This window comes from Odontesthes bonariensis, chromosome 11 (assembly GCF_027942865.1).
Source record: "Odontesthes bonariensis isolate fOdoBon6 chromosome 11, fOdoBon6.hap1, whole genome shotgun sequence".
NCBI classification, from domain to species: Eukaryota; Metazoa; Chordata; class Actinopteri; order Atheriniformes; family Atherinopsidae; genus Odontesthes; species Odontesthes bonariensis.
In genome coordinates this window covers 7,941,395-7,958,663 of record NC_134516.1, presented here as the reverse complement: position 1 = coordinate 7,958,663, position 17,269 = coordinate 7,941,395, and the positions used below count along the sequence as shown (strand labels likewise).

Genomic DNA, 17,269 nt, shown 5'->3' with positions numbered 1-17,269 from the left:
AGCGACGGACCTGTGGCACGTCAAAAGGTTGGGCTCGCTCGAAGTTTATGCAAATTTGCCACGGCAGACGGAGTGCGTTACCCAATGACAGTAGATCATGTAGTTTTTTTTTCCTTTGTTTATTCACCCCTGAACGTTTCGGGTATTGCTCATGTCATTGCTATTGCGGGCAAAATGAACCGCAGCAGTGGCCAGAATGGCTGTGCTAAAACGATTGTAGGCGAATAAACACACCTAAAACATCAGGCAATTGTGTGAGCATCTCCACTTTTGCAGTCAAGTAATGACCATCAAGGAATAGAGGTTCAATCCAGTGCATCAAATTCTTTCATGGGCAGAGGTGGAGTAGTGGATTAAACGTTATCAATAATTGTGATAGGCATTCATTTCAACAAAAGAACCAAATCACACCCATGGCCATGTTTTCACAAGATGTCTTGTTCATGTTTCATTTTTAAATCAGAGAAAAGGTGCAGGGACAGGTGATGCAGCGAGAAGGAGATCTCCTGTGTCGCAGCAGCAGCACAATAGCAGCTCTCCTCGCTCGCAGATCCACATCCATGGTGCAATATGAAATAATGTTCCATTGCTGATGATTTATACACATTAATTTCCCTCCAAAACTCAAATTTTTAGAGGGAGAAACTTCGGTTGGTTAAAATCACAAGTTATTTACTTTCCCCCAGAGCCATTCTACCGTATGTTCTATCTACAACTTCGTATACACGCCCACTGTAGTAGCAACACGGCGACACTAGGCATCCAATCCGGCGAGTTAAGTTGACGTGACGGAACAATGGACGCCTACCGTGACACCAGGGTAATGGGAAACAGGTGGATTCATTCATACGACAATCATACTGGAGCACGAGAGGAAGGGCAAGTGACCTGAAACGAGAGGGAAGTTAATATTTCAAAATAAAACAGGAAATGACGAAACAATACATGAGACCCAGCTTGACCTCACCGCGGTGTGACAATAACGATGAGTAGCTGTCAGTATTCAGTGGAGGCTGCATCATGTTTCAGATGATAACCAGTTTCCAGCTGAATTACTTGAGACTTGTTGATGTCTCTGATGAACTAATTAGCTGCATCATGTGTGTGATGTGATGTTTTATTTCAGTCCTGCAGCTCTTTATTAAAACAAAGGGAGAATATTACTGAATATCTGTCCACTGATGTGGCTTTTTTACAAGATGCTGATTATGTAGTGAACAGGGCGGCTGATGTAGAAATATTATGTTCTCACACGTTGTGTTTAATGACGTCAGTTTAAAATTAGCTTCTGAAGCAACACCCCAATCATGCAGGTAATTGATCTGTTATTAATTATCTCCAAAGAAACCTTGTTAAAACTAACATTGTTCCACAGCAGCCACACTGACTCTCTGACAGGCCGTCTCACTGCAGACTCAAACACCGTCACCGAGACTTTAGTTTGAATGAAACAAGTGTTTCTCTGTCAGGATCCATCAGAGACTCAGACCTGGACCTGAACCTGGAGCTGAGCCTGAACCCAGCTGTGTGTCCATTAAGAGTGACCATTCAATGCTTGATTTTATTGACTTCAAATCAGCCCAACATCCGTCCCCTCAGAGGTGAGCTGAGTGTAAATGCTGTAACAGAGTAAAATGCAGCAGAGTCAGTTTGAACAGTTTTTACTCCAACATGTGTTTAATGTGAGCTCAGCTCTGCTTCATCCATTTCTATGTTCATATGTGAAGCGGTGTGTGTTGGATGTTTAAAAAGACAGGAACTCTGCTTCTTCCAGTTAACTAAACACAGCTTTGGAAGCTACAATGAAAGTTTCTCAACAGGGAGTCCTCTGACTCACTGCTCACATCCACACATCCCTTCATGGAGCTTCACCTTGTGTTGCTCTCTATGTGGACAGACACAATGTGAGCTCATTCTTCATGATTCCTCCACAGAGTGGACCAGCAGAGCTCAGAGGGTCCCAGTGGTCCGTCTGCCCAGCAGCATCAAACACAGCTGGACTCCATATTTATGGTCTGTACATGCACAACAACTACTTTCCCATCTGTTCTGCTCACAGCCATCTCCATGCTGCACTCTGTAGACCAGTGGGTTGTCAGTGTGTCCAACATGGATCTGATGTTTGGCTCCATGGTTTCAGTCTGATTGGCTCATTCATATAGTTTTCTGTTCCAGCTGCTGGAGGACAACATGCTCACTTTTGTGAAGGAGGAGCTGAAGAAGATGCAGAAGGCTCTGAGTCCAGATTACCCAGAATGCTTAGAGAGTCAGAGGGAGGGTGAGGATGAAGAGCAGAGGAGCAGCAGAGAGGCATTAGTGAAGATCACAGTTCACTTCCTGAGGAGAATGAAGCAGGAGGAGCTGGCTGACCGTCTGCAGAGCAGTAAGAGGATTTCTCTAAAGGTTTAACCTGCTGGATAAATGACACATTTACTGATGTCTCAGCACACAGAACAGCAGATGTTCAGATACTCATTCTGTACAGGGTTGAAATGTCTGTTTACTGATGTTATTTCTTGTCTTCATTCAGAACTTTTTGCTGCAGTTTGTGGACGTAAAGTTAAATCTGCTCTGAAGAAGAAGTTCCAGTGTGTGTTTGAGGGGATTCCTAAAGCAGGAAAGCCAACCCTTCTGAATCAGATCTACACAGAGCTCTACATCACAGAGGGAGGGGCCGGAGAGGTCAATGATGAACATGAGGTCAGACAGATTGAAGCAGCATCCAGGAAAGCAGGCAGAGCAGAAACATCCATCAGACAAGAAGACATCTTTAAAGGCCCACCTGGAAGAGATGAACCAATCAGAACAGTGATGACAAAGGGAGTGGCTGGCATTGGGAAAACAGTCTTAACACAGAAGTTCACTCTGGACTGGGCTGAAGGCAAAGCCAACCAGGACATCCACTTCATGTTTCCATTCACTTTCAGAGAGCTGAATGTGCTGAAAGAGAGAAAGTTCAGCTTGGTGGAACTTGTTCATCACTTCTTTACTGAGACCAAAGCAGCAGGAATCTGCAGCTTTGAACAGTTCCAGGTTGTGTTCATCTTTGACGGTCTGGATGAGTGTCGACTTCCTCTGGACTTCCACAGCAAGGAGCCCCTGACTGATGCTACAGAGCCCACCTCAGTGGATGTGCTGCTGACAAACCTCATCAGGGGGAAGCTGCTTCCCTCTGCTCGCCTCTGGATAACCACACGACCTGCAGCAGCCAATCAGATCCCTGCTGGCTGTGTTGGCATGGTGACAGAGGTCAGAGGGTTCACTGACCCACAGAAGGAGGAGTACTTCAGGAAGAGATTCAGAGATGAGGAGCAGGCCAGCAGGATCATCTCCCACATCCAGACATCCCGAAGCCTCCACATCATGTGCCACATCCCGGTCTTCTGCTGGATCACTGCTACAGTTCTGGAGGATGTGTTGGAAACCAGAGAGGGAGCAGAGCTGCCCAGCACCCTGACTGAGATGTACATCCACTTCCTGGTGGTTCAGGCCAAAGTGAAGAAGCTCAAGTATGATGGAGGAGCTGTGACAGATCCACACTGGAGTCCAGAGAGCAGGAAGATGATTGAGTCTCTGGGAAAACTGGCTTTTGAGCAGCTGCAGAAAGGAAACCTGATCTTCTATGAGTCAGACCTGACAGAGTGTGGCATCGATATCTCAGCAGCCTCAGTGTACTCAGGAGTGTTCACACAGATCTTTAGAGAGGAGAGAGGGCTGTACCAGGAGAAGGTGTTCTGCTTCATCCATCTGAGTGTTCAGGAGTTTCTGGCTGCTCTTCATGTGCATCTGACCTTCATCAACTCTGGACTCAACCTGATGGAAGAAGAAGAACGACCCAAGAGGCCTTCATTTTTTAATAAACTAAAACTAAAACATCTCCATCAGAGTGCTGTGAACAAGGCCTTAGAGAGTCCAAATGGACACCTGGACCTGTTCCTCCGCTTCCTCCTGGGTCTTTCCCTGCAGACCAATCAGAAGCTCCTACGAGGCCTGCTGACACAGACAGGAAGTAGCTCACAGACCAATCAGGAAACAGTCGATAACATCAAGCAGAAGATCAGTGAGAATCTGTCTGCAGAGAGAAGCATCAATCTGTTCCACTGTCTGAATGAACTGAATGATCGTTCTCTGGTGGAGGAGATCCAACAGGCCCTGAGTTCAGGAAGTCTCTCCACAGATAAACTGTCTCCTGATCAGTGGTCAGCTCTGGTCTTCATCTTACTGTCATCAGGAAAACATCTGGATGTGTTTGACCTGAAGAAGTACTCTGCTTCAGAGGAGGCTCTTCTGAGGCTGCTGCCAGTGGTCAAAGCCTCCAACAAAGCTCTGTGAGTACAAACACAGATATATTTCTTTATAAATACATTGTTTACTTATTAACTGGAGAAAAACAGCAGAATCAGCGTTAAACTCAGTTTCAAATGAACTTCAGTTTATTTATGAAGTGTCAGTTCACAACAAAATATCATCTAACAAGTGATGTGAGATGATACTTTGTTGGAAATAGAAACTCAGCAGTTCCTCTGAGGAAGAACTTGGTGGCAGTTATTTATAAATTTTATAATTAATTTGTTTAATGGATTAATTAATTATTTTATTTGCTCCCATCTTATTAGTTACAGTAGTTATCTGGCTTAACTAACTCTAACAATAAGTCAATAAAGCTTCTCTGACTCTGGATATGTTGTTTTTATCTGATGTTTCCTCCCCAGACTCGTCAGACTCACACTGACTGCATGTGTTCAGTACGTCCTGAAGTGGAGACTTAGTTTAGCTCTCTTTTTTGTCCATTTTGAACATGAGAAACTTTAACAAAGTAACCAAAATTCAGTTTGTGCTTTTTAACTTACTCTTCTGTGGAAACTTTTTAAGTCTTGAGTCTAAGAAAGAGAAAAACAGGTTGTCATTCATGTAGTAATTTCTTGGTAGAAAGGTCCGTCAGTCCTACAGAAAGCATGTCAGTCTGCAGAGTGACAGACAAAGGCTGCAGCTACAGAGCCACAGCTGAGCTGGGCCAGATAACACTTTGGTGCTGGAGAAACAGCTGACTGTTAGTGTGAGAAGATGCTTTGCTCACATGGTGTTCTTTGCTGAGCTGATCTGATCACAGGATGAGCCAATAACAGCAGCAGATACATCTTTTAGTTTCTCCATCTGCTGAGCTAAGACGGCACATGTGGACATCTTCCATCACACTTTAATGTCTTTAACAAATAAACAGAAACAAACAGGGAAACAGAATTCTTCCACTTATCAAATATGAATGTAGTTTGATTGATTAATAGATCAAGTTATTTCCTTCCATCTCATTCCCTCCTCAGCCTGAGTGGCTGTGACCTCTCAGAGAGAAGCTGTGCAGCTCTGTCCTCAGCTCTCAGCTCCCAGTCCTCCAGCCTGACAGAACTGGGCCTGAGTAACAACAACCTGCAGGATTCAGGAGTGAAGCAGCTTTCTGATGGACTGAAGAGTCCAAACTGCAGACTGGAAACTCTCAGGTAAGGATTCATGAACTTTCCAGGTGAGAGCTGATATAATTCTGGGTTATTAGATGAAAAAGCAGCTTCCAGGTACTTTGATCAATGAAACAGGTTGATCTGTTCTGCCCTTTGATTATCTGGCTTAAAGCGGCAGTAGGCAACTTTTAGTCATATTAGCTTGAACTGTCATGGGATTCTGGAAGTAGAATATTAAATAGGCTGTTTAGGAAAAATAACGAAATCTGTAGCTCCCTCTGAAGCCTGTAATCATGCTTGCAAAAACCGAGCGCTCCCGGCTGTTTTTAACCAATCAAGTTAGAGTGGAGGAATCCTACCTGTCAATCACAGCTTGTGCACACGCTGCTGAGCGGGAGTCTGCCCCAGCTTGTGTGCGCTCACACTGGTGTGAACTCACGTGCACAACCTCGTCCACAGAGGGGGAGGGGTTTGGGGGGCGATTCGGAGCTTGTTAGAGGTTGGGGGAGGGACCTGAAAGTTGTATCAGTTCGAATTTTCCGACTTTAGACTCGCAATTTTGAAAACTTGCCTACTGCAGCTTTAAATAACTGATAATGAAATATAACACACACAGTTTAAAGAAAAATACTTAAGTGCTCTTTTACTTTAACTCCTTTCCATTCCTGTAGATTTGTCCTAAAACACAGATCCATCACATACCCAAAGTAAACTGAGAGCTGTTCTACAACCATGTGTAGCAGTAGCAGTAGTGTTGTGTCTGGCATTATGATGCTTTCATCCTGCAACAGTCACTGCTACCATGATAAATGGGAAGTCTGACCGTGCAGAAACATAGATTTTAAATGTCCTGCAACTACTACCAACTCTGAGGAGATGTTAGACATTTAATTTAAACTGTGTGTGGCAAACAGAGCTGATCTTTTTGAGAACTGGATGCCACAGCACTGACTGACATCAATTCTAGCTGTTTTTTTCCTTACATCTTGTACATAAAACCTTCTTTAAATGTAGACATACTGCACAGGAACAGGGATATTTGGTTGGTTGATTGGTTTGAGCTAAATTTGACCCTTTGTAAATTAGACAGATGTGCGGTCGAAAAACCCACGTTATCTTTTTTTGAGCCAAGGCCAAAATGTATTTCTCCGCACAGTCCACTGGAATGTTGTTGTTTTTATCTGATGTTTCCTCCCCAGACTCGTCAGACTCACAGTGACTGCATGTGTTCAGTACGTCCTGAAGTATAGACTTAGTTTAGCTCTCTTTTCTTGTCCATTTTGAACATGAGAAACTTTAACAAAGTAACCAAAATTCAGTTTGTGCTTTTTAATTTACTCTTCTGTGGAAACTTTTTAAGTCTTGAGTCTAAGAAAGAGAAAAACATGTTGTCATTCATGTGTTAATTTCTTGGTAGAAAGGTCCGTCAGTCCTACAGAAAGCATGTCAGTCTGCAGAGTGACAGACAAAGGCTGCAGCTACAGAGCCACAGCTGAGCTGGGCCAGATAACACTTTGGTGCTGGAGAAACAGCTGACTGTTAGTGTGAGAAGATGCTTTGCTCACATGGTGTTCTTTGCTGAGCTGATCTGATCACAGGATGAGCCAATAACAGCAGCAGATACATCTTTTAGTTTCTCCATCTACTGAGCTAAGACGGCACATGTAGACATCTTCCATCACACTTTAATGTCTTTAACAAATAAACAGAAACAAACAGGGAAACAGAATTCTTCCACTTATCAAATATGAATGTAGTTTGATTGATTAATAGATCAAGTTATTTCCTTCCATCTCATTCCCTCCTCAGCCTGAGTGGCTGTGACCTCTCAGAGTTAAGCTGTGCAGCTCTGTCCTCAGCTCTCAGCTCCCAGTCCTCCAGCCTGACAGAACTGGGCCTGAGTAACAACAACCTGCAGGATTCAGGAGTGAAGCAGCTTTCTGATGGACTGAAGAGTCCAAACTGCAGACTGGAAACTCTCAGGTAAGGACTGTATGAAAACAAGCTTCTCCAAACTACACTAACACTCCAGATAATGTAGATGAGGATGAAATCACGTGTACGCTCAGCTGGGCTCAGATGGACCGAGGTGCTCTGTGGATGTTCCTTCTTGTTGTATCTTTTAGTAAAAACAGTAAAGTGTAGGTGTATATTAATCCAGCTGAATTCCCAATAAAGCTGCTCACATTCAAGGATTTTTCTGGGGTTTTTGTCACAGTTTGAAAGTGTGACTGAAAATCAGCCCATGAAGACATTCAGCTGGCGGTCACTTAAAGCATGTAATAAAATCACCATTCAAGTAACTTAAAGACAACAGGGGCCTCATGTACAAAGACTTGCGTGGATTTCCTACTGAAACATGGCGTACGCTCAAACCCAAATGACCTCCAACGTCAGATGTATGAATATGTGCGCACGCATCAATCCAAGCACATTTCCTTTGTACATCCCAATCAACGTGGAATTGAGCGCACATGCACCCAACTCCTCCCTGTCCACGCCCCTACTTAAATACGCAAATCATATTTAAATGAGCCCTGCACCTGCGATTCCCCTCTGTGTACGGTCAGAAAATAAAGAAAAAAGAATGAATAAGACGGGAAAAAAGAAGAACTTCACGGAAAGCGACATTGAGTTGCTACTTTCTGAAGTGTAGGCCCGAAAAAAATGTGTTCTTTGGCATGCTGTCCTCCGGCATAAGCAGCAAACACAAGAGGAGTGGGTGGGAGAGCCTGAGGCTGTTAGTGCTGTGGGGTCAGAGAAGCCACACAAGCAGAGGTGAAGAAAAAGTGGTCCGACATTAAGGTGGATGTGAAGCGGAGACTGGCTGCCCACCGCCGCAGTGTGTCCAAAACAGTCGGGTGGGGGGCTGACCGACTCTGTTTGAACAGAGAGTCGGGGCAACTATGGGTGACACTGCTCTCTCTGGGGTGGTGGGAGCACATGTGGGTGACTCTGATTACCCCCAAGCTAAATACCCATGTTTTTTCTGTAACTTCCCAACAACGTGTTCATACAGTAACGTGCAGAAGTGCGCCGGGGAAAAGGTGAGGCTGATGAAGACGTTTCACACTTTACGCACGGGGTTATTAACATTTGCCCACAGAGACGATCAGAGGCTTGTTAGAAAGATCTTAAGCTGAAGTTTAACCAGCAAAAAAGCAAAAAACTAACTTTAACCACTGACTATGATGCTGTGAAGACGGGATAGAAATTGGGGGCGCACATACTCAATGCGCGTCACGGGGAATAATATTAGGACAATTACAAGAATAAAGTTACTCACCAAGAAGCCACCCATCACAGTGCCAGCTTGTAGTCTGTTCCCAACGATGCTGTTACTCAGAATGTAGGAATCGTGCATTGAACCAGCCACAATGTTGGTTAATTGCATTTACGCATCACAAATGATCTGTACATCGAGCGAATGAAAATGTTTCCTGTTAACATACAAATTCATCATGTGTGTAGAGGCAGGGATATGTTTCTCAGTTGTCACTGGGGGTAATAGGTGTGTGTGTGGGCGGAGCTATGCATGTGTGTGTGGGTGTGTCACTGGGGCTGAGTGATTGCCTAATGAATATCACCTGCATCTATCTGTGAATCTGTTTGTTTGAGACAGGGAGAGAGGAGGCAGGGTGCTGACATTTCTGTTGACCGCTAAATCGCTAAATTGCTAAACTGCTAAACTCTTTCCAACATAGTCAAGTACAGCAAGTAACTCAACAATAGAATGTGTGTTAGCGCATATGTTTTATTGTAAAGGAAATAAAACATCTTCAATTGCAGTACAGCTTCATGTTTCCTCCTTGGATTCAGCGAGTCAGGCAGAGCCCTGTTCCCCTCTCTGTGACTACTTTAGGGCTTGATAGTCACTGAACAATGTGATTGCGCTTTTATAGCAATGTGTGTGCAGTCGATAGCTCCGATTACAAAACCGGCTTTCGCTTCAAATTGAGCTTTAATGTTGGCCTGTTGGGAATTTGATATACGTGGCTGAGATCCGGATAATTATGTCCCACACGGCTGGCATGGCTCGGCTCAGGGTAGACTGGCACAGTCCCAATCGGTTGGCCAGCTCCCTTTGGAATGCCCCGGTTGGAACCCCAGCTGTGAGCACAGGCAGCGCATGGCTCCTCGCTGTGTTGCGCTCCAACGCCGGCCGCTGCTCTGCGCAAAGTTCCAGAAGGATTTCCCTCAAAACGGCTAATGAGTCAGTCGCCATCATGTGCCAGTAAATCCTCTCTGTCTCTGAACACATGCTCTCTTCGAATTGCACCATTTGCAAAGTCTTCTAATAAAGCTGTTGAATAGGAGCTGTGCTGCTCCTATTCAACAGATCTGGTATGCATTGCACCACTTTGCGCATGCTTTTATATCCACTCGTGTAATTGCAGACACATGGGTGTGTTAATTGTTTTAATTCATTAATTATTAATTGTTCATGTATCTCAAATGTGCACATCACTGTCTGAGGACTAATTGTTTTCACATTTATTTATTATAACAGTTTCCCAACATCACCTTAGGTGTCGCCAAAGAATCAACAGCTGCAGAAACGTGCGTATGCCAGCCCTGAAGCTGCCGTGAGGCACCGCACATTTACACGGTCTTTTCGCTCTTGATACATCTGATCGTTGACGTGAAAAGATGCGTACGCCACTATTTTGTGCGTACGCACGCTTTGTACATGAGGCCCCAGGTGTACAGTGCGTTCAGCTGTACTTACATGTACCCTGAAGCCAAACTGGCAGCTGGTTCCACAGAGAGGGGCCTGATAACTGAAGGCTCTGCCTCCCATTCTGCTTTTAGAAACTCTGGGAACCACAAGTAAACCTGCAGCCTGAGAGCAAAGTGCTCTGTTGGGAACATATCCAACAATGAGATGTTCTCACTCAGGCCGCAGAGTTGCAGCGTCAGACAGACTTCAGTCAGTAACTGGATTCTGCTCCTCTGCATGTGAACAGTTATAAGGAAGGTGTTCCAGTTAATGCTCCAGTCAGGCTGTGAGCAAAGCTCAACTCAAATGTGGAGGAACTGTGCATGATACAGCCAACAGCTGCAGAGTCATCAGAATATTTGAGGAGATGACAGGACTCTGGGGTGTGCTGGAAGTCTGAGGTGTGCAGAGTTCAGTGAAGAGTGAAATGTTGAAATATTCACAATAATCTAAAGTTTTTATTCTTTTCATCCAGGTTTTTCATTCACTGCTGCCATGTTTCCTCTTTGTTTGTCACAGAAGATTGTTTATATTTTCTTCTCATTTTATCTGAAACTGTTACTGGAGCAAAATGATGAAAAGAATCTTTCTCTAAGAATGTTGTTACCATTGGATGACATCCAGCTTGAGTTTCAGAGCAGTTCTCTCAGAGTTTCTGTTGCTCTGTATGTCTGCAGCCTGTCAGGCTGTCTGATCACAGAGGAAGGCTGTGCTTCTCTGGCTGAAGCTGTGACCTCCAACCCCTCCCATCTGAGAGAGCTGGACCTGAGCTACAACCATCCAGGAGCCTCAGGAGAGAAGCTGCTGAGGGCTGCACTGAAGGATCCACACACACTCAGGTATGGAGAGGCCTGCTGCAGCCACACAATGTCTGATAGAGGAGAAGCTGGGAACATGTTCTCTGTCCTGCTCTCAGCCCTGTGCTTCCTGCTGAGTGTTGCATGAACAATCACGCATGTAGGAGCCTTTTTACCTTTAACCCTAACCCATTTGTAGAGGAGGTCTGCAAGGAGAACATCTGCAGGAACAACAACGAGAAGTGTCTGTTGGTCAGAGTTGATTTAGTTTGGACAGATCTCTGCATGTTAAAAGAACAGTCTTTCATTTTTAGAAATGTCTTTTTGGTCCTCTTACCCTGATTCAATTACAAGGATGGGTCCAGGACATGTTAGCGTAGCTTAGCACAAAGATTTATAAACCCCTGTGGTTCAGGTAAAGTTTCCTTCATAAATCCTGCTTATTGGAGGTTCCTGATGGTGAAACACAGCAACAGACCCAGAAAATTCATTTAAATGAGACAGACATTTAAGCATCATAAATATTTTGGTCCTGAACGCTCATTCCCTCCAAACTCTTTCATCCATGTTGTCTTCTATTGGTGCCAGTGCTCCGTGTAACATCACACACGAGTGGCATTGCAGCATTTATCTGTTTAGTTCAATATGAAGGAAACAGACGAACAGACAGAGGGACGTGCTGCCATCTTGGATATCAGCTTTGTGACACTCTGGCTTTGAATAGAGATCTTTGAGCAGATGAAGTTGCTGCAGCTCGTCTTGTCCAGGCAGCAGATCTGATAGATGCTGAAAAGCTGCTTGATCATACATCAGATTATCAATCAGGTTCAATAACAGAGTGGATGTTGGACTAAATAGAAGCTTGATGATGTGACTGCACTTCAAAGTGGAAATGAATCCTTGATAAGATTTGGAAGGAGTGTGGTGAGCTGATGCTGCTGATCCCTCTGAAATGTGTTGCTGTCCTCACAACAGCAGGATCTGCAATGATAATGTGAGGGGACAAATCCTCAGTGTGATGATGAAGCAGCTGTTAGTGGTCAGTGTGGAAACAAGCTGTCACAGCTAAAAACCTGCCTCAAACTGTCTCTGACAGTCACTTAGCTTCATGTGCACGGAAAAGAAGTCACTTTAACATTTCCCAGCTGAGTCAGAAAAAAGAGCAACAGTGAAAACAATGTGAAGAATCTGAGGCAGGCTGCTGTGCAGAGGATGTTCCTGTCAGAAGCAGATCAGTCAGACTTTAGGGCAGATAGAAGGTTGCAGCTCTGGGTCAGATCAGGAGTTTTTACAGTGTTCTTCATATGTGACGAGATGAAAAGGAGGAGACGGCTGAAAGAAGAAATTGTGACTTCCACAAAGCAGTTTTGTACGCGTCAGTGTTGATTCTGCTCATTGTAGTTTCCAGATGATCCACTCCAGTGGATGTGTCCAGATGTTGGACTGTTCCTTTCTCAGTGTAGAACAATGTGTGTGAGAGCCATGTAATGTCCATGTTTGATGCTGAAAGAGACGGTGCTGCTCTGACCCCCCTCCTCCTTTCAGGGTGGAGCCTGCTGGAGAACGATGGCTGACACCAGGGCTGAGGAAGTGTGAGTGTGTTCTTCATCTGATTCATGACATCCAGCCATCGTCACACTGTCACATCACTCATTGATCAAAGTGAACAGATGATAGATCAATAACTGCAGCTGGACTGTGTTTGCTCTCTCCTTCAGATTCCTGTCAACTCACAATCGACACAAACACAGTGAGCAGGAAACTGAAACTGTCTGACAACAACAGGAAGGTGACATATGTGATGGAGGTTCAGTCATATCCTGATCATCCAGACAGGTTTGATGTCTGTCCTCAGCTGCTGTGTAGAAATGTTCTGACTGATCGCTGTTACTGGGAGGTCGAGTGGAGAGGAGGAGTTGAAATATCAGTGAGTTACAGAGGAATCAGCAGGAGAGGAGGAGGAGACAGTGAGTTTGGATGGAATGATCAGTCCTGGAGTCTGAGCTGTTCTGATAAAGGTGAATACTCTGTCTGGCACAATAAGAGAAATACACCCATCTCCTCCTCCACCTCCACCTCCTCCTCCTCCTCCTCCTCCTCTGTCTCTAACAGAGCAGCAGTGTATGTGGACCGTCCTGCTGGCACTCTGTCCTTCTACAGAGTCTCCTCTGACACACTGATCCACCTCCACACCTTCAGCACCACATTCACTGAAGAACCTCTGCATCCTGGATTTAGGTTCTGGTCCTGGTCACCTGGTTCCTGGTTGTCTCTGTGCTGAGTATACAGAGTGTCCTCCTGTCAGAGAATCCCTGCTGAACAGATAGTTCAGTCTGTTCATGTCTGTCTCTTTCACTCGGAAACACCTTTTCAGATTCATGGACTCAGTCAGTTTCTGTTTGAAACTCTTCTGAATGATTCCTTGGAAACTTCTTCCTCTTCCAGTCCTTTAAAGATGGAAGCTGCCATTCTTCCAGCATGTTGTTTTTCTGTGTGTTTCCAGTCAAAGCTTCACACTGAGTATCAGCAGGTTGTGTTTCTCTGCAGCTGACTTCAACTGAGCCCATTCAGCTGAAGTCAGCTGCAGTTAGTTTGCTGCACATGTGACAAACTGTGACATCAGAGAGGAATCACTGAGCTGCCATCAGCCCAGATGGATTCCAACCTGCTGACAGATGTTCACTGATTCTGCTCCAATGAGCAGAGGTCTGGTGAGCAGCCGGGGTTCATCCTGATGTTTCACACATTCACTTCCTGTTAGATCAGTGGTTCCCGAAGTGGGGGTCGCCGAGGGGTGGGTCGCGAAATGATTTTCATAAATCAAATAAATAATAAAAAAACAAAATACAGAAAAAAATCAGTCAAAGTTGTAAAAATGATGAAACATGGTGGTTAAAATTATAATAAAACTACAGGTTTTCCTCCTGAGGTGATTACGACAGATTAACGATTGCATCAATTGCAGGTGTCACGTCACGTCTCCACGGTAACCATCACAAAGCGGACCAGTAGAGTACTCTACTGGTGTTTCTCTGAATCAGCTCATCGAGTATTTTTTAAATTTTTTTCACAATGAAACGTTGGTTAATACCCAGCAAAAAAGAGGCAGATAAGCCAGCGGAGAGGGCAGAGAAGGCAGGGAAGGCAGATAAGCCAGCGGAGAGGGCAGAGAAGGCAGAGAAGGCAGAGAAGCTAGCGGAGGAGGCAAAGATGCCAGCGGAGAGGGTAGCAGAGGAGAGCGCGAGCTCTGGCGGGGGAAGAGGTTCCCGCCATAAGGGGGTCCATAAGCAGTCGGATCAGCCTTCCTCCAAGTGTCGCAAGTATCGAGAGGAATATTTACAGTACGGATTCACATGCGCCGTTGTCAATGAAATTCAACATCCCCAATGTGTAGTGTGTACAGAGGTGCTTGCACATGAGAGCCTAAAACCCGTAAAAATGCTCAGACACATGAACACTAAGCACCCCTCTCTTGCCGCTAAACCGCTAGATTTTTTCCGCAGAAAGGAGAAAGAGTTGCAAGGCCAGAAGAAAATTCTAATAAATCAAACAACAATCCCAACCAAAGCTCAAAAGGCTTCATATGAGGTGGCATATTTAATTGCACAGGCCAAAAAGCCACACACAATCGGGGAAACACTCATAAAACCAGCTGCCATCGCACAATGCATGGGTATAAACTGGCCCGTGAGCTGGAATCAGTGCTGCTCTCTGATGGGACCATTTCCTGGCGCATCACCGATATGGCCCAGGACATAAAGAGTCAGCTGATTGACAGAGTGAAGAAAGTTAAATATGCTTTACAGTTAGACGAATCCACGGATGTATCAAACTGTGCCCAGCTGCTTGTTTTCGTTAGATATAGTTTTGATGGAAAACTTAACGAGGACCTGCTATTTTGCGCCCCGCTGGAGGGAACATGCACGGGCGAGGATATTTTCACAAAACTTGACAACAAACTGAAAGAAGAGGGACTGTCTTGGGATGAATGCATCAGTGTGTGTACAGACTGTGCTGCAGCAATGCTGGGGAAAAAGAAAGGACTTAAAGCAAGAGTCTTACAAGTGGCACCCCACATAAAATTCAAGCACTGTATTATCCACAGAGAGGCTCTTGCGAGTAAAACGCTCGGCCCAGAGCTGAAAAGTGTTCTTGATACTGCAATAAAAATGGTCAACCACATTAAATCGCGTCCACTCAACACCAGGCTGTTTGCCACTCTCTGCAACGAACTGGGATCACAGCATGAGGGCCTGCTGTTCCACACAGAAGTCAGATGGCTTTCACGGGGAAATGTTCTCAGCCGCCTGTTTGAGCTGCGGGACGAAGTGCGCTTATTTCTGATGGAGCATGGGTCCCAGCTCGCTGACCACCTGACTGACCCTGCCTGGGTAACAAGGCTAGCGTATCTGTCTTGCATTTTTGACAGACTGAATGGACTTAACCTGTCATTGCAAGGTGAAAACACAAGCATCATGTCAATGAGTGATAAAATCCGTGTATTCAAGAGAAAAGTGGATCGCTGGACTGCACGAGTTGAAATGGACAGGATTGACATGTTTAATGAGCTGGACGAATTCATGGAAGAAAATAATCTGAGTGTTCACATTGTGAAGACATCAACTACTACCCACCTTCAAGCCCTCCTGGAACACTTTGACAAGTATTTCCCTGAGGAAACGGCTCCGGAACAAAATGACTGGATAAGATCACCATTCACGGTAACCACTGCAAGTCATCTGTCAGCCAGCATGGAGGACGCACTGGTTGAGCTGTCGTGCGACCGCAGTTTAAAGAGAGAGTTTCATTCTAAGACGCTTGCTGAGTTCTGGATTTCAGTCGAGAGGGAATATCCACAGCTGTCCAAGGCCGCGATGGACGTAGTGACGCCGTTTGGCTCCACATACCTGTGCGAAAAAACTTTCTCTGCACTGACATATATTAAAAATAAATACAGATCACGGCTAAATGTGGAGGATGATCTCCGTGTGGCCATCTCCGCAATTAAACCGAGAATTGACTTGCTGTGTTCCGCGCATATCGCGCATCCATCTCATTAGATGAGATTAACGCTGAAATATAGTTGCCAGCAAGAATGTACATATGTTTATAACAGTTTGTGGAAATTACCCTGAGATATTCTTCTGTTCAAATGGAAATGAAAGTAATGTTTCAAAGTTAAGTTTGCACATGACAGTAATACTGTGCACTCATGTTACATGGATATTATTTTGACTGAGGTATTTTGCTTTTATCAATCAGTAAATTTCAATATGTAAAATCATAACAGGCTGCTCTGTTCTTTTGTGTTGTCGTTAAGCCCGTGGGTATGGCCTGTGCGCACATTTTTTTCATTCAGTCACATCCGGGGATGGTGGGGGTCGCCAGTCTCATGGCACCGTTATTTTGGGGGTCGCGGGTTGAAAAGTTTGGGAACCCTTGTGTTAGATGATGAAAGGTTCCTGATGGCAGAATGTTGCTGAATGTTGCTGTTGAACGCTCACAAAGAGGACTGAAAGGATCCTTTACAAACAGCATGTGGACTGTTCAGGTCCATCTGCTTTGGACTGACAGTTCCTGATGTGGAACATGTCGGCCGGTTTTCCTCGCTGCTGCTGTTTGGATCCAGATGTTGCAGAGACTCTTCCTGCTTCTCTCAGTACGTGCATGTGTTTGTGAACGCTGGTGTGAAAATGAGCTTTTTCTGAAGTGGCAGCTGAATGTGCTGATGTCCTGCAGACAGATGGACAACAGCTGACCTGATGGCTTTAAAGTGAGTAGCTGGCTAAGTCTCCATGTTATTTTCTTCTGGGATTGTTTCATGTTCAGAGGGAAGAGTTGGAAAATATTTACTGTTTACTGTGTGAAATATAAAGTTTGCTATGATCACATGATTTAAAGTGAACTGATGTTGAAATCCCAGGGTTTTCATGCATTCACATGTTTAATTTGTCCCTTTGTGTACATGCACAGACAGTAATAATACAGAAAGTAAATGTAATGCAGAACTAAATAAACACCAATCTTTATTGATTTATATAGAGAGTCATTTCTGAATAAAATGTGTGTTTAACTGTGTAGCTGTATACCCAAGCAGCTGTAATGTTGGAGTAAAAAAAGACATCCAACCAGGAACAGAATGTGAAATAAAGAGGCAGATCTGCAGGTTTCCAGCCCACAGAGGAGTCCCAGTCCAGCCGGCTGCTGCAAACAGTGAAATCCTCTTTGTAGCTGCCATCAGGAGTGAAAGTCCCGGCTTTGGGCTGGTTTGTTCAGTGAGGTTTTAAAGCCTCCGGGTC

At 44.8% G+C, this 17,269-nt stretch overlaps 1 protein-coding gene across 1 annotated transcript; it reads left to right on the top strand.

Annotated features, from left to right (window-relative positions):
• Positions 1 to 796: 796 nt before the first annotated feature.
• Positions 797 to 16,728, top strand: LOC142391186 (protein NLRC3-like). The gene is made up of 9 exons (XM_075476962.1): positions 797 to 834; positions 1,935 to 2,013; positions 2,176 to 2,383; positions 2,531 to 4,328; positions 5,322 to 5,495; positions 14,066 to 14,311; positions 15,178 to 15,361; positions 15,479 to 15,879; positions 16,710 to 16,728. The coding sequence occupies exons 1-9, from the start codon at positions 797 to 799 to the stop codon at positions 16,726 to 16,728; spliced, it is 3,147 nt and encodes a 1,048-aa protein (XP_075333077.1).
• Positions 16,729 to 17,269: the final 541 nt, after the last annotated feature.